The sequence below is a fragment of the Procambarus clarkii genome, chromosome 33 (assembly GCF_040958095.1).
Source record: "Procambarus clarkii isolate CNS0578487 chromosome 33, FALCON_Pclarkii_2.0, whole genome shotgun sequence".
NCBI classification, from domain to species: Eukaryota; Metazoa; Arthropoda; class Malacostraca; order Decapoda; family Cambaridae; genus Procambarus; species Procambarus clarkii.
Genome location: NC_091182.1, coordinates 32040847 through 32057848, shown reverse-complemented (window position 1 = coordinate 32057848; position 17002 = coordinate 32040847). Strand labels below are relative to the sequence as shown.

Below are 17002 nucleotides of genomic sequence, written 5' to 3'. Positions count from 1 at the left end.
TATAAGGATATCTCGCTTACAAGTCTCCCTTTCCGTTTGTGCTGACAATGTCTCTCCTCGTGTTGTTCCTTCCCACTTGCGAAGTTTTGCAAGACTTTGATTCGTAGGGTTAAGACTTTTGATCCTTCTATTGCTATGAAATGCCATTTCCTGGAACATTTTCCTTTGCACTCCCATTCCATTGCCCAGTTAACAGATGGGTCCAAGTCTACTGAAGGTGTTGGATACTCCGAAGTCTTTCTGGACCAAACCTACGTGTGCTGTCTGGCCCCGGAGGCTTGCAGCTTCACAACTGAACTGTATGTAATATTGTATGCTCTTCATCAACCAATTTTCTGACATCAACGCACCATTGTCACTGTGTTTGACTCCTGTAGAGCTCTCATGGCTCTAAAGTCATTTAATCCTATGCATTCTGTGGTAATGGAAATCCTATATTAGCTATTTCTTATCTCTAACAGATTTAAGAGAGTTGAGTTTTGCTGGGTTTCGAACGATCTTGGTATTATCTTAAATATGCGTGTGGATACTGCCACTAAGGAGGCTATCCGCACTTGTCATATTTCCCGAAATGTCATTCTTATTTCAGATTTCTACCCAGTCATTCATTCCTCAATCCGAGACAGTTGGCAGGGTCGTTGGTCTGGTGTGAAAGGTAATAAACTGCGTGCTCTTAGGAGGGTAACCTATCCCCATTGGTCTTCCTCCTGCCATTGCAATTAGCGGTGGGAAATGGCTCTGGCGAGGTTGTGTACTGCCCATACACGCTTAATTCACGTACATTAAGTGGAAAGCTACCCGGCTCCTTATTATCCGAACTGCACTGTCCCTCTTAAAGTCGCTCACCTCCTTGAAGAATGTCCTGGTTTTCAGGACATTAGTGTGGCTTGCTTCACAACTGTCCCTCGATACAATTCTTTGTGAATCCGATATCGCTCGCCTCGTATGATTTGTCATCTTCAGTGCTATCTTGCGGATTCTGAATATCCAGCGACACTGAAGATAGTATATAGTCTCCCCGGCTTGGAGCCTTCTTTCGGCAATTGCTTATTCATCACTCGTTAATGAAAAACATTATTTGTTTATATTTGTTAATTTATATATATGTCGATGTCTCTCCGTCTCTCTGCCCCATCCTCTCATTGTCTTCTTTTCTACCCTGTGTCTCTACTTCTCTCTCTCTCTCCTTCCTCTAATGACCTAATAACATTTCCTCGGTGTTTCAGCCATGTCTTTCCCCTGCAGTGGCAAGGTCACCCGGTGTCGGGCGTGAAGGCGTGGTATGTGGCCTACAGATGGGCGTGGGCGGTGTACCACGTGTCCTGGTGGGCGGCCAACTTCGCCAACGAGGGCGGCATCGATGCGGGCGTCCAGAGGAAGGCCTATCACTTCATCTACCTCACCAACTGGGCCTACCTCAGCATAACAGTGAGCATTGTGGCTGATGTTGACAGCATTTCATTAAGTGGGTCGCAGTTAGCGATGGCACTGGTGACTGAGGCTTTTGGGGCCGAGGCTGTTATAGTGTAACATATGCTTTTATTTCTGGTTTGTAAATTGTGTCTTAAATGTTAGGGTATGTTTTGTGATACTGAAGCTGCTGTATCGTGTTCGAGAGTGGGTCAGTTCAAGCCGCACCCTGGGGTGGAGGCTCCCTGTGGGTGGAGGCTCCCTGTGGGTGGAGGCACCCTGGGGTGGAGGCTCCCTGTGGGTGGAGGCTCCCTGGGGTGGAGGCTCCCTGTGGGTGGAGGCTCCCTGTGGGTGGAGGCTCCCTGGGGTGGAGGCTCCCTGGGGTGGAGGCTCCCTGTGGGTGGGAGTGGGGGAAGTGTTCCTTGTCTGCCAGCTGGTACACCAGTAGAGTGAGAGGGTCGGGAGCCACCCCAGGCCACATGACCTCTCCGGAGGTCAGAAGAGCTTTTACTATGTCCAGATATCACTATAGACCCTTAGAGTGTATGGCCGTTACTGAGGGGGGACAGATTATAGGGAAAGCAAGTGCATGAGAGAGAGAGAGAGAGAGAGAGAGAGAGAGAGAGAGAGAGAGAGAGAGAGAGAGAGAGAGAGAGAGAGAGAGAGAGAGAGAGAGAGAGAGAAACTCTACAAATATTTGTATTTACAGGGGTAAAGCTTATGCTAGCCTAATTACCATCTTTGTTCCGTAAGTGGAGACAAAGACGAATGTTTCTTCAGGGTGGAGCATGTTGTGAGCCTTCCTGCCGTTGGCCACTCATTTTCTTCACACTTTACTTGGCCTGTGTGTCACCTCATGATTGTCTCCAACTCTGGATTTCACAGAGGAAAATCCACTCAATAAAAAATATGACCTGTATATTCAAGGGTTAGAAGGTAATGGAAGCACCGGAGCAACAACCAGTTGATCCGGTGCTTTGTAACTAGTGTAACTAGTGTAGCTCACTACCTGTAACTAGTGTAACTAGTGTAGCTCACTACCTGTAACTAGTGTAACTAGTGTAACTAGTGTAACTAGTGTAGCTCACTACCTGTAACTAGTGTAACTAGTGTAGCTCACTACCTGTAACTAGTGTAACTAGTGTAGCTCACTACCTGTAACTAGTGTAACTAGTGTAGCTCACTACCTGTAACTAGTGTAACTAGTGTAACTAGTGTAACTAGTGTAGCTCACTACCTGTAACTAGTGTAACTAGTGTAGCTCACTACCTGTAACTAGTGTAACTAGTGTAGCTCACTACCTGTAACTAGTGTAACTAGTGTAGCTCACTACCTGTAACTAGTGTAGCTCACTACCTGTAACTAGTGTAACTAGTGTAGCTCACTACCTGTAACTAGTGTAACTAGTGTAGCTCACTACCTGTAACTAGTGTAACTAGTGTAGCTCACTACCTGTAACTAGTGTAACTAGTGTAGCTCACTACCTGTAACTAGTGTAACTAGTGTAGCTCACTACCTGTAACTAGTGTAACTAGTGTAACTAGTGTAGCTCACTACCTGTAACTAGTGTCAGGCGTAGAAACACTATGTAATTAAACAAATATATATATCAAGGGACGCCAATAAAATAACTTTCTGCCCAAAGGACCGACAAACCAAACCCATCACTAGACTCCTCTCTCTCCATCTTTCCTCGAGACAACAAAGAAACACTTTACTGCCACAACATGTATCTCTTTAAATGACCATATAATGTAATATTTTTAGCAAGTTTACCTTATGGAGTAGTGACTATCAACAGAATGACAAGTAGACCAGAATTGCTGACCAGTACACAGATGTGGTTACTTTACAAGAAACTGAGCCGACGAGACCCGAGCACATCCAGTATCCATGAGTCCCAATGTTGTTATAGATTCCGCTACTCGGAACAGGTTCCAAGTAGCACGGGCTATGATGAGCCCGTAGTGGACTTACCTGACGCTAGAGCGGGGCAAGTAGCACGGGCTATGATGAGCCCGTAGTGGACTTACCTGACGCTAGAGCGGGGCAAGTAGCACGGGCTATGGTGAGCCCAACCCGTCCTCGACTCAAGTCCATTACATCCAGCGGTCAACCCCACAGACGCATTCATAATTTTTAACTTGCTGTTCATTCAAAACGGGAAATTTCTCAAGTATAAATTAATATTATAATATATTAGCATATTGTGCATATATAGGCATAGGTTAGGTTAGGTGTTTAGGTTCTGTTGGCGATTATTTGTATTTGTAGTACGTGGGTGAAGCATTTATAGCGTTGTGGTTCGAACAAAAGTCGTCAGTGAAGCACTTGTTCCGGAAGTGTTCGAACGAAATCAGTTGTGAGTCGTGTGTTAACCGTTTTTCATTCATAAACAGGGGGTTTGGCGGGTGCATGGAATGGACTTTGGGCCTTTGTTTATGAGGACGGTCTGCGTGGTGGAGTGGTCTAGGGCGTGGACTTGAGAGTACCAAGAGAGGTGGTTCGAATCCTCCTTATGGCTTCTCGTTATGGCATTTAAAGAGAAGCGTTGGGGGTAGATCGCCTGGACGTGGGGGGGGGGATATGTGAAAACCACAATCGATTTGAGAATGGTCCAGGACGGACCGAAACGTCGTCGTCCCTTCACCTTCTAGTGTGTGGTCTGGTCAACATACTTCAGCCACGTTATTGTGACTCATCGTCTGCAATATGTGAAAGCCCTGGTTGGCTTCAGAGGAAGCTTCAGGTTTCCTAGAGGATTCAGTTGAATCCCAAGTTGTATGACTTTTGACCACATCGTGATGTATAATCACAGTGCCCAGCCTCAGTATCACAACGCCGAGTCCCCATATTACAGCGTCCCTCCCCCAACTTCACAGCGCCCGCCTCGACATAACGGCTCCCCGCCTCACGCTAAATGCGATCACCTAGTGTGCTCTGGCGTAAAGAGAGCAGCTACACTGGGCTCACTCTCTCAACACTCGTAATGATCAAAGTTTCTAATCTCGGCAGCGATTTGTATATTTTTTCCTCCATTGAGTTACGTCGTAGCAAGAGAGCCTCTACGTGGGGTTTAAAACCTCGATCCCACTAAGCTAGACCTTCACAATCTTGGAACCCACTAACTTGTGCACCACTAATCTGAACCTCCACCATAATGGACCCTACGAATTTGTGTTCAAATAATATGTTCCCATTAACCTCGGGCCAGATTCACGAAAGCACTTACGCAAGCACTTACGAACGTGTACATATTTCCTCAATCTTCGACGGCTTTGGTTACATTTATTAAACAGTTTACAAGCATGAAAACTTGCCAATCAACTGTTGTTATTGTTATAAACAGTCTCCTAGTGCTTCGGAGCTCATTAACTGTTTAATAATTGTAAACAAAGCCGCCAAAAATTGAGAAAAGATGTACAGGTTCGTAAGTGCTTGCGTAAGTGGTTTCATGAATCCGACCCCCGGACCTTCACTGACCTGGACCCCACTGACCTGGACCCCACCGACCTGGACCTGAACCTCCAATAAGCGGACCCCATCAATCTGGACCCAGAATCTGTAAGGAATTAAGGGTGTGGGAAGACACATTACACAGGACCCCCTCACAGCAGTCCACACACACATGACTATCACGCATAGATCATACGTTATGCTGGCATGTAGCAACATGGGCTTAAAAAGCTTACTACATACGTGCGACCAGAGCTTGAGTGTGCAGCGCCGGCGTGGAGTACGCACCTAGTAGGTCGCAAATTATAAATTTGTGACAGAGGTTTGCTCCGAGGCTAATCCAAGAGAACACACTTTAAAAGCTGAACTTTAATATCCCATGAAGAAAGATGACTTGTAGGGGACGTGATTCAGACATAGAAAATATTTAGCATATTAATGGGGTTGAACGTCATTGCTTTCAGCGACAGACAGTTGGAAAGTCAAGGAGCTGTAGTTCAGTTATGCTGTGTTAGTTGGCACCCCAGCTCACCTGTGACCTAGTCTACTGAACCTAGCTAATCTATAGTGCACTAATATATATGTAACTAATCTGTACCCCACTTATCTGTACCCTAGCTATCTGTACCCTAGCTATCTGTACCCTGGTAATCTGTACCCTAGCTATCTGTACCCTAGCTATCTGTACGCTAGTAATCTGTACCCTAGTAACCTGTACCCTAGTAATCTGTACCCTAGCTATCTGTACCCTAGCTATCTGTACCCTAGCTATCTGTACCCTAGTAATCTGTACCCTAGCTATCTGTACCCTAGTAATCTGTACCCTAGCTATCTGTACCCTGGTAATCTGTACCCTAGCTATCTGTACCCTAGCTATCTGTACCCTAGTAATCTGTACCCTAGTAATCTGTACCCTAGTAATCTGTACCCTAGCTATCTGTACCCTAGCTATCTGTACCCTAGCTATCTGTACCCTAGTAATCTGTACCCTAGCTATCTGTACCCTAGTAATCTGTACCTTAGCTATCTGTACCCTAGTAATCTGTACCCTATTAATCTGTATCCTAGTAATCTGTACCCTAGCTATCTGTATCCTAGTAATCTGTACCCTAGCTATCTGTACCCTAGTAATCTGTACCCTAGCTATCTGTACCCTAGTAATCTGTACCCTAGTAATCTGTACCCTATTAATCTGTACCCTATTAATCTGTACCCTAGCTATCTGTACCCCTAGCTATCTGTACCCTAGTAATCTGTACCCTGGTAATCTGTTCCCTAGCTATCTGTACCCTAGTAATCTGTACCACAGCTGTCTCCATGAAACCAATGTGTATACCAGCTATCTACTCCCAACTAATCTGCACCGCAGCTATCTGTACCCAACTAATCTGCACCTGCTTGTGTACCTGGCAGGTAATGAACGTGGTACACGCATATATAATGACCGCCAGCTGGCTACGGTACAGGAGGACAGCCCAGCTCCCCAAGACCATTACAACTGACCTTAAGGTAAAGGCTCAAGTTCAAGTTCAAGTATGTTTATTGAGATAAGCAATAAATACATCTCAAAGGGATAGAGTAGCTTAGGCTATTTCTCCCCCCCCCCCCGGTAAAGGCTCTTTGGCCCTGTCTGTTTCTGTCTCTCTCTGTCTTCCTGATTTTCTCTCCCTACTGTGTGTGTGTGTCCAAGGTTGGAGGCCAGACGCTTAGGGCTAGCTTCACTCAACTTCACTGGATGACACATGTGTGGTAGGTAACTAACATAGGCTGCTAGGGGGCCCCAATGCCACCCACTACATTAATAGGACCAGCTCACAGTGCGACGCCTGTGAAGTCTGAAATGCGGGCTTGGTTTTCCCTCAGGGTTTTTTGAGCGATTTTCATCTGTTTATCACTCACAACATAACATTTACGTTGTTACAACGTTGCAACAAAGCAACAATTAAGCCAAAAAATAATGTTGGGGTTTTGTTGTGTGTTGGGGTAAGTGTATTGTTGCTTCTGTGGGACAGGGGGAGAAGGGGGAGTAGGGGGAGGAAGGAGTGGGGGGAGGGAAGATATGAGATAGGAGGAAGAGGAGGGAGAGAGCCGAGGGTGTAGAGAAGATAGGGAGGAGACAATGGAGGGAGGAAGGAAGGAGAGGAGGAGGTGGAGGGGATCGTGGGGGGGGGGGAGGGTTGCATGTACTCACCCACTTGTACACATTACTTTTATATATATATATATATATATATATATATATATATATATATATATATATATATATATATATATATATATATATATATATATATATATATACAGGAGTTGTTACATTCTTGTACAGCCACTAGTACACGTAGCGTTTCGGGCAGATCCCTGGAATACGATCCCCGCCGCGAAGAATCGTTGTTACAACCAAGTACACATTTTACTGTTTTGCTTTAAACAGAGGCTACAGTTAAGGATTTGCGTCCAGTAAATCCTCCCCGGCCAGGATACGAACCCAGGATAAAGCGCTCGCGGAACTCGCTCGACTTTTACTCATGTCACCCGACGCCTATGTAGAGGAAGACTCCAGCAGGCTGTTGTTGTTGTTGTTATAGATTCAGCTACTCGGAACAAGTTCCAAGTAGCACGGGCTATGGTGAGCCCGTAGAGGCACAGGAGCGGTGCTGTCTCCAGCAGGCGTGTTGGTCACCTTAATCATTTGCAACTAATCATCCACGCTGCACATCTCATCCCTTAACTCTTTCCCCCTTATCTAGAGAATGCATTTAAAGATTCCCTATTTGTTTTCAATTATTTTTAGTTACTAGTTAAAGATTACTTAATTCGTAAGAAATGCTGTTGGCGTTCGAGTCAAAGATTGTTTATGTCTATTAACTGTTTGTGTATAGTCAATGATTGCTTATTGCACGTAAGAATGAATGCAACCGCAGACGGTCCATACATAGCGACATCTCCTGTTCATAACCGCCTTAATCTTTTGCACTTGTCAATAAAAGCAGGTAATACGGAGGTCAATCCAAGCAGGTAATACGGAGGTCAATCCAAGCAGGTAATACGGAGGTCAATCCAAGCAGGTAATACGGAGGTCAATCCAAGCAGGTAATACGGAGGTCAATCCAGCAAATACATTACTCATATTGCATTAAAATCCTCAAGCAAGCACTTTCTAAAGGGATGGAGATATAAATATAAATATATATTATATATATTATAATATGTATATTAAACTGAAAACAGTTGATAATATGAGGCGGGGTGGTGTCGGAGGTTATCTTGAGGTTATCTTGAGATGATTTCGGGGCTTTAGTGTCCCCGCGCCCCGGTCCTCGACCAGGCCTCCACCCCCAGGAAACAGCCCGTGACAGTTGACTAACACCCAGGTACCTATTTTACTGGTAAGTAACAGGGGCATAGGGTGAAATAAACTCTGCCCATTGTTTCTCGCCGGCGCCTGGGATCGAACCCAGGACCACAAGTCCAGCATGCTGTCCGCTCGGCCGACCGGCTCCCGAGGTGGTAACGAGTGTGTATAGAGGCACCACAGGGACTCTGATGGCTGGTAATGTTACCTGGGCAGCTCTTGTGGTGCGTGGAGTAGCAGCAGCTGGGTAACCCCAGGGGAAGGCAGCAGCCAGCGTCCTCCCTCCGGGTATCACCAACTTCCTTACGGTGAAGGGAAACAGGTACTGTGTAGTTCACCGTTTAGACGGCAGCGTTGCCATACCTTAGGATATTAATCCTCTAAAAAAATTGTTTAGTCCTCTAACTGCTGCCGATGGACTGTGCAAAACTTCCCGCCAAACACACACCGAAACTACGACGTTGGTACAACGTTCGAGCAAGTTTTAACACCTCCTAACCAGTTATAACAACCAATATAGCAAGTTGTAACAACGTTCTAATACGTCATAAACACGTTAAGCCAAGATGTAACAACTTTATTACAAGTTGTAACAAGCGGAAAATAGAGACAGTTAGGGTTTGTGTTTCCCGGGTTGTGTGTCCTACGACTGGAATTATAAAATATGAACCTAACTTAAGATATCCTAGGTCTAACATATTCTAAGTCCAATTTAATATGCTCTAATAGGTCTAGGTATAGTTAGCTTTAGTTGTTACCGTCTTTCTTATGGCTTCTACAAAATTCAATGCACTAAAAATGTACACATCCACAAGGGCCGTGACGAGGATTCGAACCTACGTGTGAGAGGATCCCAGACGCTGCTTTAAGTGATGCAGTTGATGCATCACGCTGTTGTGATTTCTGTGTGCACTAAAATGTAGATTTTTTTGCAGGATGCAAGAGTTGATATTTTTAATCTCCGTCCCTAGTGTCTCAGGTGCTGTCAGTTCTGGTGGACAGGTGAAATTTGAAGATGTATAAGATCAAAATAATCTTCAGAGAATTATAAAGGGCATAGGAGGCTGCCTTATATTTGTTTTTTTCCTCTAGAGTAATTTTAGTAGCTCCCTAACCATTCCCTCAGAGAATATGTGAGTCAAGACATGCTGTTCAGATTCACGTGTGTGTGTGTGTGTGTGTGTGTGTGTGTGTGTGTGTGTGTGTGTGTGTGTGTGTGTGTGTGTGTGTACTCACCTAATTGTGCTTGCGGGGGTTGAGCTCTGGCTCTTTGGTCCCGCCTCTCAACCGTCAATCAACTGGTGTACAGATTCCTGATGTGTGTGTGTGTGTGTGTGTGTGTGTGTGTGTGTGTGTGTGTGTGTGTGTGTGTGTGTGTGTGTGTGTGTGTGTTTGGGTGCTCAAGTGTGTTGTCCCATCATTCGTGGAATGCAAATCGTGCATGCGTTTTTCTGGAATGCAAATCACCTCGACCCCCCCCCCCATTCCTAGCCATTAAGAGGTATATACGTCCTCCCCCTACTGGTTGAGTAATCCCATGTTCTTTCGTGTAAAATATAGCCCATTCCCTCGGCTCTCACTGCATACTCTTTCCTCTCGTAAATGGATGGGACACTTAAACAATGTCTTTTTCTTTCACCAGGAGGCAGACAGACTGTTTTTTTTTTGTTACGCAGGCGCTGCATGTGCTATTGTATAATAAACACCTGTTTTTTTTACACGTTATTTTCGGCTGGGTGTTAATCCTACAGGTATCGTGTGTGGCGTGGAGTATTTAACATTTGTTTTCCATCATTTGTTTTTTTTTTGTCTTGTGTACGTGCATTTCTGTGGGTGTTTATGTGAATAAGAACTGAGGTGTTCCTTTACAGGTGTTGTGGGTGTTGCAGAACATAGTGTTCCTACCTGCTCTGCTCGTCACAGCTGCCTACTGGAGCGCCATCTATAATCCAGGTATCAGACACCACCTTATTTTCTTAATCCACCTGTTTCAACACTTGAAAAAGATATATTTATGTTCGAATATCTTGGATGAGTTTTGTCTTGCTAATGTATTCAAGCAACAGAGTGACATCTTCAATAATATATTAAACCAACTTAGCGACATCTGCGGTATGAGGACAGCTATTGTGTCTACTGCAGTAAGCACAACACTCATGTTTTAAATAAAATAATTAAAATAAGACATAATCACCATTGCCAACTTTACGAATCCCTGCGGCTTCATAATTATTTATAACACCAGCACACAGCTGTCAACACCATCCAGACCACACCTGTCAAACACCACCAGCACAACTGTCGACACAAATACCACAGCTGTCAACACCACCCCATTACTACAGCCGTCAATCTCACCACCACAGCTGTCAACACAGCTGTCAACACCACCATTACTACAGCCGTCAATCTCACCACCACAGCTGTCAACACCACCATCACTACAGCCGTCAATCTCACCACCACAGCTGTCAACAACACCATCACTACAGCCGTCAATCTCACCACCACAGCTGTCAACACAGCTGTCAACAATACCAGCAGTCTTACCACCACCACCACCACCACCACATGTACCAAAGCCACCAGCATTACTGCTAGATAAAAACACTACCTCAACTATAACCAACACCACCTTCTACGGGATCACCATAGCCCGTGCTACTTGGAACTTGTTCCGAGTAGCTGAATCTATAACAACAACAACCACCTTCAGTGTTGTTGTTCAGTCAGTCTGTGTGTGTGTGTGTCTCTCTCTCTCTCTCTCTCTCTCTCTCTCTCTCTCTCTCTCTCTCTCTCTCTGAGAGACTCAAAGTGAACCTCACCCTACCCGCCCTCTTCTTCCCACAGTGAACCCCGTGACGGCGCTCAACGCGGAGGTTCACATCATCAACACCGTCTACGTGCTGATCGACCTGTGGACGGTGGCCTCCCCACTGAGGATCCTCCACTTCTACATCCCCTTCAGCTTCATGCTGGTCTACCTGGTCTTCACACTCATCTACTGGGCGGCGGGGGGCACCACTCCCGACGGTGGCACGGCCATCTACCCCATCATGGACTGGGAAAATTTGTCCATCACACTTCCCTTCGTCGTCTGCTGTTCCGTGTTCAGTCCTCTGATGCAGGTAGTGTGTGTGTGTGGGGTGTGTGTGTGTGTGTGTGTGTGTGTGTGTGTGTGTGTGTGTGTGTGTGTGTGTGTGTGTGTGTGTGTGTGTGTGTGTGTGTGTACTCACCTAATTGTACTCACCTAATTGTGCTTGCGGGGGTTGAGCTTTGGCTCTTTGGTTCCGCCTCTCAACCGTCAATCAACTGGTGTACAGATTCCTGAGCCTACTGGGCTCTATCATATCTACATTTGAAGCTGTGTATGGAGTCAGCCTCCACCACATCTATATAATGTGTGTGTGTGTGTGTGGGGGTGTGTGTTTACATTCCCCCGTCCCTTTTCTGGATTTTTTTATGTCTCTATCATGTCTCCACTCTGTCTTCTCTCTTCCAGCATCGTTAAGTTCACCTCCTTCACCCTGTCATGATACTCAATCCCTCGTTCTTTTACAACAACAAGTCTTGTTGTAAACCATCTTTAAACGTCTTCGTGGGCGTCTCGAGGTGAGGCTCCACTTCGAGCATGCATACAGTAGGACTGGTCTCACGTAGGTGGTGTCCAGTGTTCTGAATACCTCCTTATTGAGCTTTCTGAAGCCTGTTCTGACGTACACTAATTTATTAAATGCCACTGATGTTATCCTATGTGTGTGTGACTCTGTTGTAAGACTTGGCGTTGTATCTTTCCTAAATATTTGTCTTCATTTAATTTTAGAAGGTAGTTAGTTCCCCTTCATTGTGCACTGTTCTCTAGGTCTCTTATCCCCTCTCCACATTGTGATCATCTTACACTTGCGGGTACTGGACTGTAGTAGCTGTTCCATAACCCTTCAGGCCTCCCTAGGTCATCTTGGAGTCTTTCTATTCTCTACATATGTCCTACTTCTTCCCTGTAATCTTGCATCATTCACAAACATTGATATGTAGGACTGCACCCCCATCCCCCCCCCCCCCCCCCGTTGTCTTTTTTTTTTTTTTTGAAGTAAAGAGGAAGGAGAGGCATAGGTGAAGGGAAGTATAGAAGTGGGAAATACAGTGAGAGGTATGAAAGCAGGCGGGCTGTCCGCCTTGCTGACACGTTGTGTGGGTGTTGTTATCTTCAGTTAAACCGGTTATCTTCAGATCAGGAGTACTGTGGGTCCTAACAACGAGCCTTGTTGGACCTCCGCTTATTAAACTATACCAATCCGTATCTCTTCTCTTACTGTGACTCTCGGCCTCCTGTATGTTATCTTGAGGTTATCTTGAGATGATTACGGGGCTTTAGTGTCCCCGCGGCTCGGTCCTCGACCAGGCCTCCACCCCCAGGAAGCAGCCCGTGATAGCTGACTAACACCCAGGTACCTATTTTACTGCTAGGTAACAGGGGCATAGGGTGAAAGAAACTGCCCATTGTTTCTCGCCGGCGCTCGGGATCGAACCCGGGACCACAAGATCACGCGTCCAGTGTTCTATCCGGTCAGCCACCGGCTCCCTGATAGGTACCCTCTCACCCAGTTCAGTGTACTTCCTGCTACTACCGTCGGTTACTCAAGTTTACGAAGTCCCTAATGCCGTGTTGGTACTTAATTTACAAATCTAGTTATATCTAGCTGTTCTACTAGGCATACCATGATTAATACATTAGTACTGGGCAGTGTAAGCTTGTCAGTGACACCGGTCCGTAATTCACTGACAGCTGAATATCCTCTTTCTTCTATAATTGTATCACAATTGATCTCTTCTATCTGTTGGGCAATTCTCCCCTCACTAGGGAAGTATTAATTATCAATTCTAGAAGTATAGTAGAGCCTGTGCTCTCTGCAGTTTCTTTCAACTGTGGTTGTGTGGCCATGCAGCCTTCGGTTCATGCAGCACCCCAAATGTCTCACCAAGCCCGCCTCCTCTGGCGTTATCTTAATATTCGTCAGCATCTCCTCCAGGTGGCATCCTCGTCTGCCACCCCTGCAGGGGCTGGGTTAGACTCGCGTCAATACCTGATGGATGCTGGCTTTACTTCCTCCCTGATCTCCTTATCAGTTATTTGTTGTATTCCTCTGTTCTTCTTTAGCCAACTTGGTTATTCACTGACATTTTCTTCTGATATGGTTACTGAGCAACTTCAGTTACTTCTTAGCCTTGAATACAATGTAACGTTTAACAATTTTGCTCCTATTTTGTTCTGATACATATATTTCTAAGCTCTATGTTCATATTTTCGATTCCGTCTTCCCTCTGCTCTCACTGATTCTTCCAATCCCTCTCTTATTTGTATTTTTCATCTTAGCATTGTTTGCTAAATCTTGGGTTGTTATTTTTCCAGTTTTATCACTTAGTGACGGTTCTTATCTCCGCTGAGCCTCTAAACATCCCAATTTAACTCGGTTCATCATTTCTTGGTCTTCCTCCTAATTTGTTTTGTCTCACTGGGCATTCCAGATATCTGCCCGAAACGCTTTGCGTAATAGTGGCTTTAGGCATTGTATGTACTAGCTCTATCTATTATTCCAACAAACTTTGTAAAATCTCTTGTATGTATGTACCTTACCTAAATAAACATTTATTTATTTATATTCCATTCTCTCATGCAATCTCTCCCCCAACAGGGCGTGGTGTGGGGGCTGTATAGAGTGCGGGTGATGGTTCGCCATGGCTGCTGCAGAAGCTCCGTGGTCGCCAACCTCCCCCACCAGGGCACCATGGATGTCATCCTCGACCGGGACGCCTCCATGGAGAGCGTCGCCCCTCACCTTCCAGAGCCCGTCACTTCCCAGACAGTGTAGCCGTCGATATTCACTTCCTAGGCAATATTACCAGGATCTAGTTACTTCCCAGATAGCGTAGTCGTGGAAAGTCGCTTCCCAGACAGTATAAACGTGGATAGTCACTTACCAGACAGTATAAACGTGGATAGTCACTTACCAGACAGTATAAACGTGGATAGTCACTTACCAGACAGTATAAACGTGGATAATCACTTACTAGACAGAATAAACGTGGATAGTCACTTCCCAGACAGTATTACGTGGGTCCGTGACGTCTGCGACAGTAAACCTGACGCCCATCACCTATTAGCTATGATACAGAAACGTCTCAGCATATTAGAAGCGCCGTCAAGAAACGCAATTAACCATATAATTAATAGCAAATGTTAATCAAGAATCTGAACTAACGGATAAAATCCGACATCGACGCGATATTCATTCCAATACTAATTGGGTGCAATAGAAGTCTCAGCGTTTTTAATATACAGTTTTGTAATATACATTTCCGGAAAATTGTATGAGAACTAGTGTGTATTACTCCACAGAAGAATACATTCCCTTGTATCGAATAAATCTGTGAATGGCAAGTAAACAAGTGGAATGTATGGAACTCGTGACCAATACAATTATTCTGAAAAATGTGTAGCAATTACAATGTAATTATTTTAATATTTATTCGTCAAAATATGAAATCAAATGGTAGAAAATATGTCTGGAGAGACAATTCGCCGACCCCTCCTCCTTCAACCCCTCTTCTACTACCACCCCCCACCCTTAGAACCCCCCCTTCTACTCCCCCCCCCACCCTTAGAACCCCCTTTTCCGTACCCCCAGATACTCCCAAGCCCTCTCCCCCCCCCCCTCGCTCACCCAGTAATTTACCCCATAACGAGGCACTTAATTTATCAGTCAATATTATTTCTTCACGCTCGAAGCTGTGTACTTGAAGGATTCTATTCGGCGTGTCAAGGTGCCCCGCGCGCAGTCATCAATGGTTCACTCGGAGGGTCAATAGACGAGCGATTGCACGTGATTGGCAACAAAAGGATTATTCGAATCCACAATTTAGTTCTTAAAATCACGACGTTTTAAATGATAGATTTCGTGAATCAATTGATAAGGAGAACCAAAATGTTTCAATTGTTGAAAGTGAAACGTATGTGAAATTGAAAATTATTTGATGCGGTAAAAGACGGTGATTGTGGTGGTTGTGGTGATGGTACCGTCGCCAAGATCCACCAGCTACCACCTTGCGGAATATAACAATGGGAAGTGATCGCAATCGCCGAAGAGATAAATGGACTCTAAACAACACAAAAGACTCTAGAAAACAAACCTTTCGACAACGACACTCGGTGAAGCGTGGGCACTGTGTTGGTTTTAATGGATTTTTGACGTTACAGTCGATAACGTCAAAATTATTTTAAATTAGAGATGATAGGTTGGCGGCTAGGCGAGCCTTGCCACGCGCACCAGGCTACTGACTATAGTGACTAGGCTACCGGTATTACTAGGCTACCAGTACCACTAGTCTACCAGTACCACTAGTCTACCAGTACCACTTGTCTACCAGTACCACTAGTCTACCAGTACTACTAGTACACTAGTGTGACCCACACACACACAACCTTCAATACGCACTGCGAAAGGTATTGTATTGTAATGTCTTTATGACCTTGCACGATGTACAGTTAAAATATTAATGGTGTTTTTTTCCACAACACGTATTCTAGATATTGACAGCAAACAGCTGTGTGACACTGCCAGCGTGAAGTGTTGGAGAGATGGATGGTAGTGTTGTTGACAGGAAGGTTTCATACGTCGTCTCTTGTTTTTGGGTATTATTTGACTGGGAAAATGTGATTCCGACCTCTTTTTCGTAAATATATTTGAATTATAAAAGCTAAGATATATATTTGTTTTCTGGTAAACAATTGTGCGAATCTGAATCCTAATCGTAAGTGTAAGATGGAAAATGTATAAATTTTATAGTTAATTGGATACATTGATTTTTAATTACATAAATTATAGCGTAATAAAATTTAACTCGTGTAGAATGTGAAGTATATAAAGTTTTAGGAAGTGCATTTGGGCTATTATCCTTTTATTTGTCGTCTCTAAACCATGACTTAAGAATTATAGTTTTGTTCAAAATATAATTTAAGACACTTGTTACTCATCAGCAAAAATGATTGTATATGAATGATACAGCATTATTGAATGTATTACTTGTTGATGTACAAAACTTAAGCAACAGATGTGATGTCGACTCAATTTTAATGTACTCAATATTATTTCAACTTGTTTTAGGTCTAGAGGGAAACACGGAAATATATTTGATTATGAAAGGTATCCAGGGAAGTGTTGTCCGGTGTTAAGACATTGTAAAGGCTGCGTAAACTGTGTCTTGGTTTACCACAGTTAGTAGACTGTTAACAGATACATAACTTAAGACACCCGACCCGCAAATCTGAAAATAAAATAATTTACGACGTTTCTGTCCGTCTTGTGGACCATTATCAAGTAATGGTCCACAAGGGATCGAAATGTCGTAGTTTTATTTCAGATTTGTGGGTTTTTCAGCCATGTTGTGACTTGATGTTTGCAGGTCTGTACATGGGCAGTTAATCTGTGAGCCATTGTGTTGTACTCTCACAGTTTGACAAAGTTTCTTTCGTAATAACAGTTAAATTATTACTTATAATGTTATTCATATAAAAAACTAAATATTTTATTGTATTGTAAGAATAATGATTGGTCATTGTCTGGAAAACGAAGCCTTTCAGACTTATCTGGGTACCCACAGACCATTCAACAGAATGCAACCTGCCGAGGAAGCAATCTTCTTGCGTAACTCCTACTTACTGTTAGGTGAACAGAGAAAATCAGGTGTAAGGAAATGTGCCCAAACGTCTCTTCCTGTCCGGTAATC

The 17002-nt window shown here is 44.4% G+C and overlaps 1 protein-coding gene across 3 annotated transcripts in view; it reads left to right on the top strand.

Moving 5' to 3' along the window:
• Nucleotides 1-16157, top strand: part of LOC123765292 (protein rolling stone) — a 99709-nt gene extending 83552 nt beyond the window's left edge. Inside the window, exons 3-7 of one of the 3 annotated variants that reach the window (XM_069335526.1) lie at nucleotides 1246-1428; nucleotides 6280-6375; nucleotides 10090-10171; nucleotides 11069-11346; nucleotides 13912-16157. In XM_069335526.1, coding sequence (XP_069191627.1) covers nucleotides 1246-1428; nucleotides 6280-6375; nucleotides 10090-10171; nucleotides 11069-11346; nucleotides 13912-14088 — 816 coding nt within the window. In that variant the 3' untranslated portion in view covers nucleotides 14089-16157. The remainder of the gene's footprint in view (nucleotides 1-1245; nucleotides 1429-6279; nucleotides 6376-10089; nucleotides 10172-11068; nucleotides 11347-13911) is intronic. The other 2 variants (XM_045753840.2, XM_069335527.1) reach the window with 2 other exon arrangements.
• Nucleotides 16158-17002: the final 845 nt, after the last annotated feature.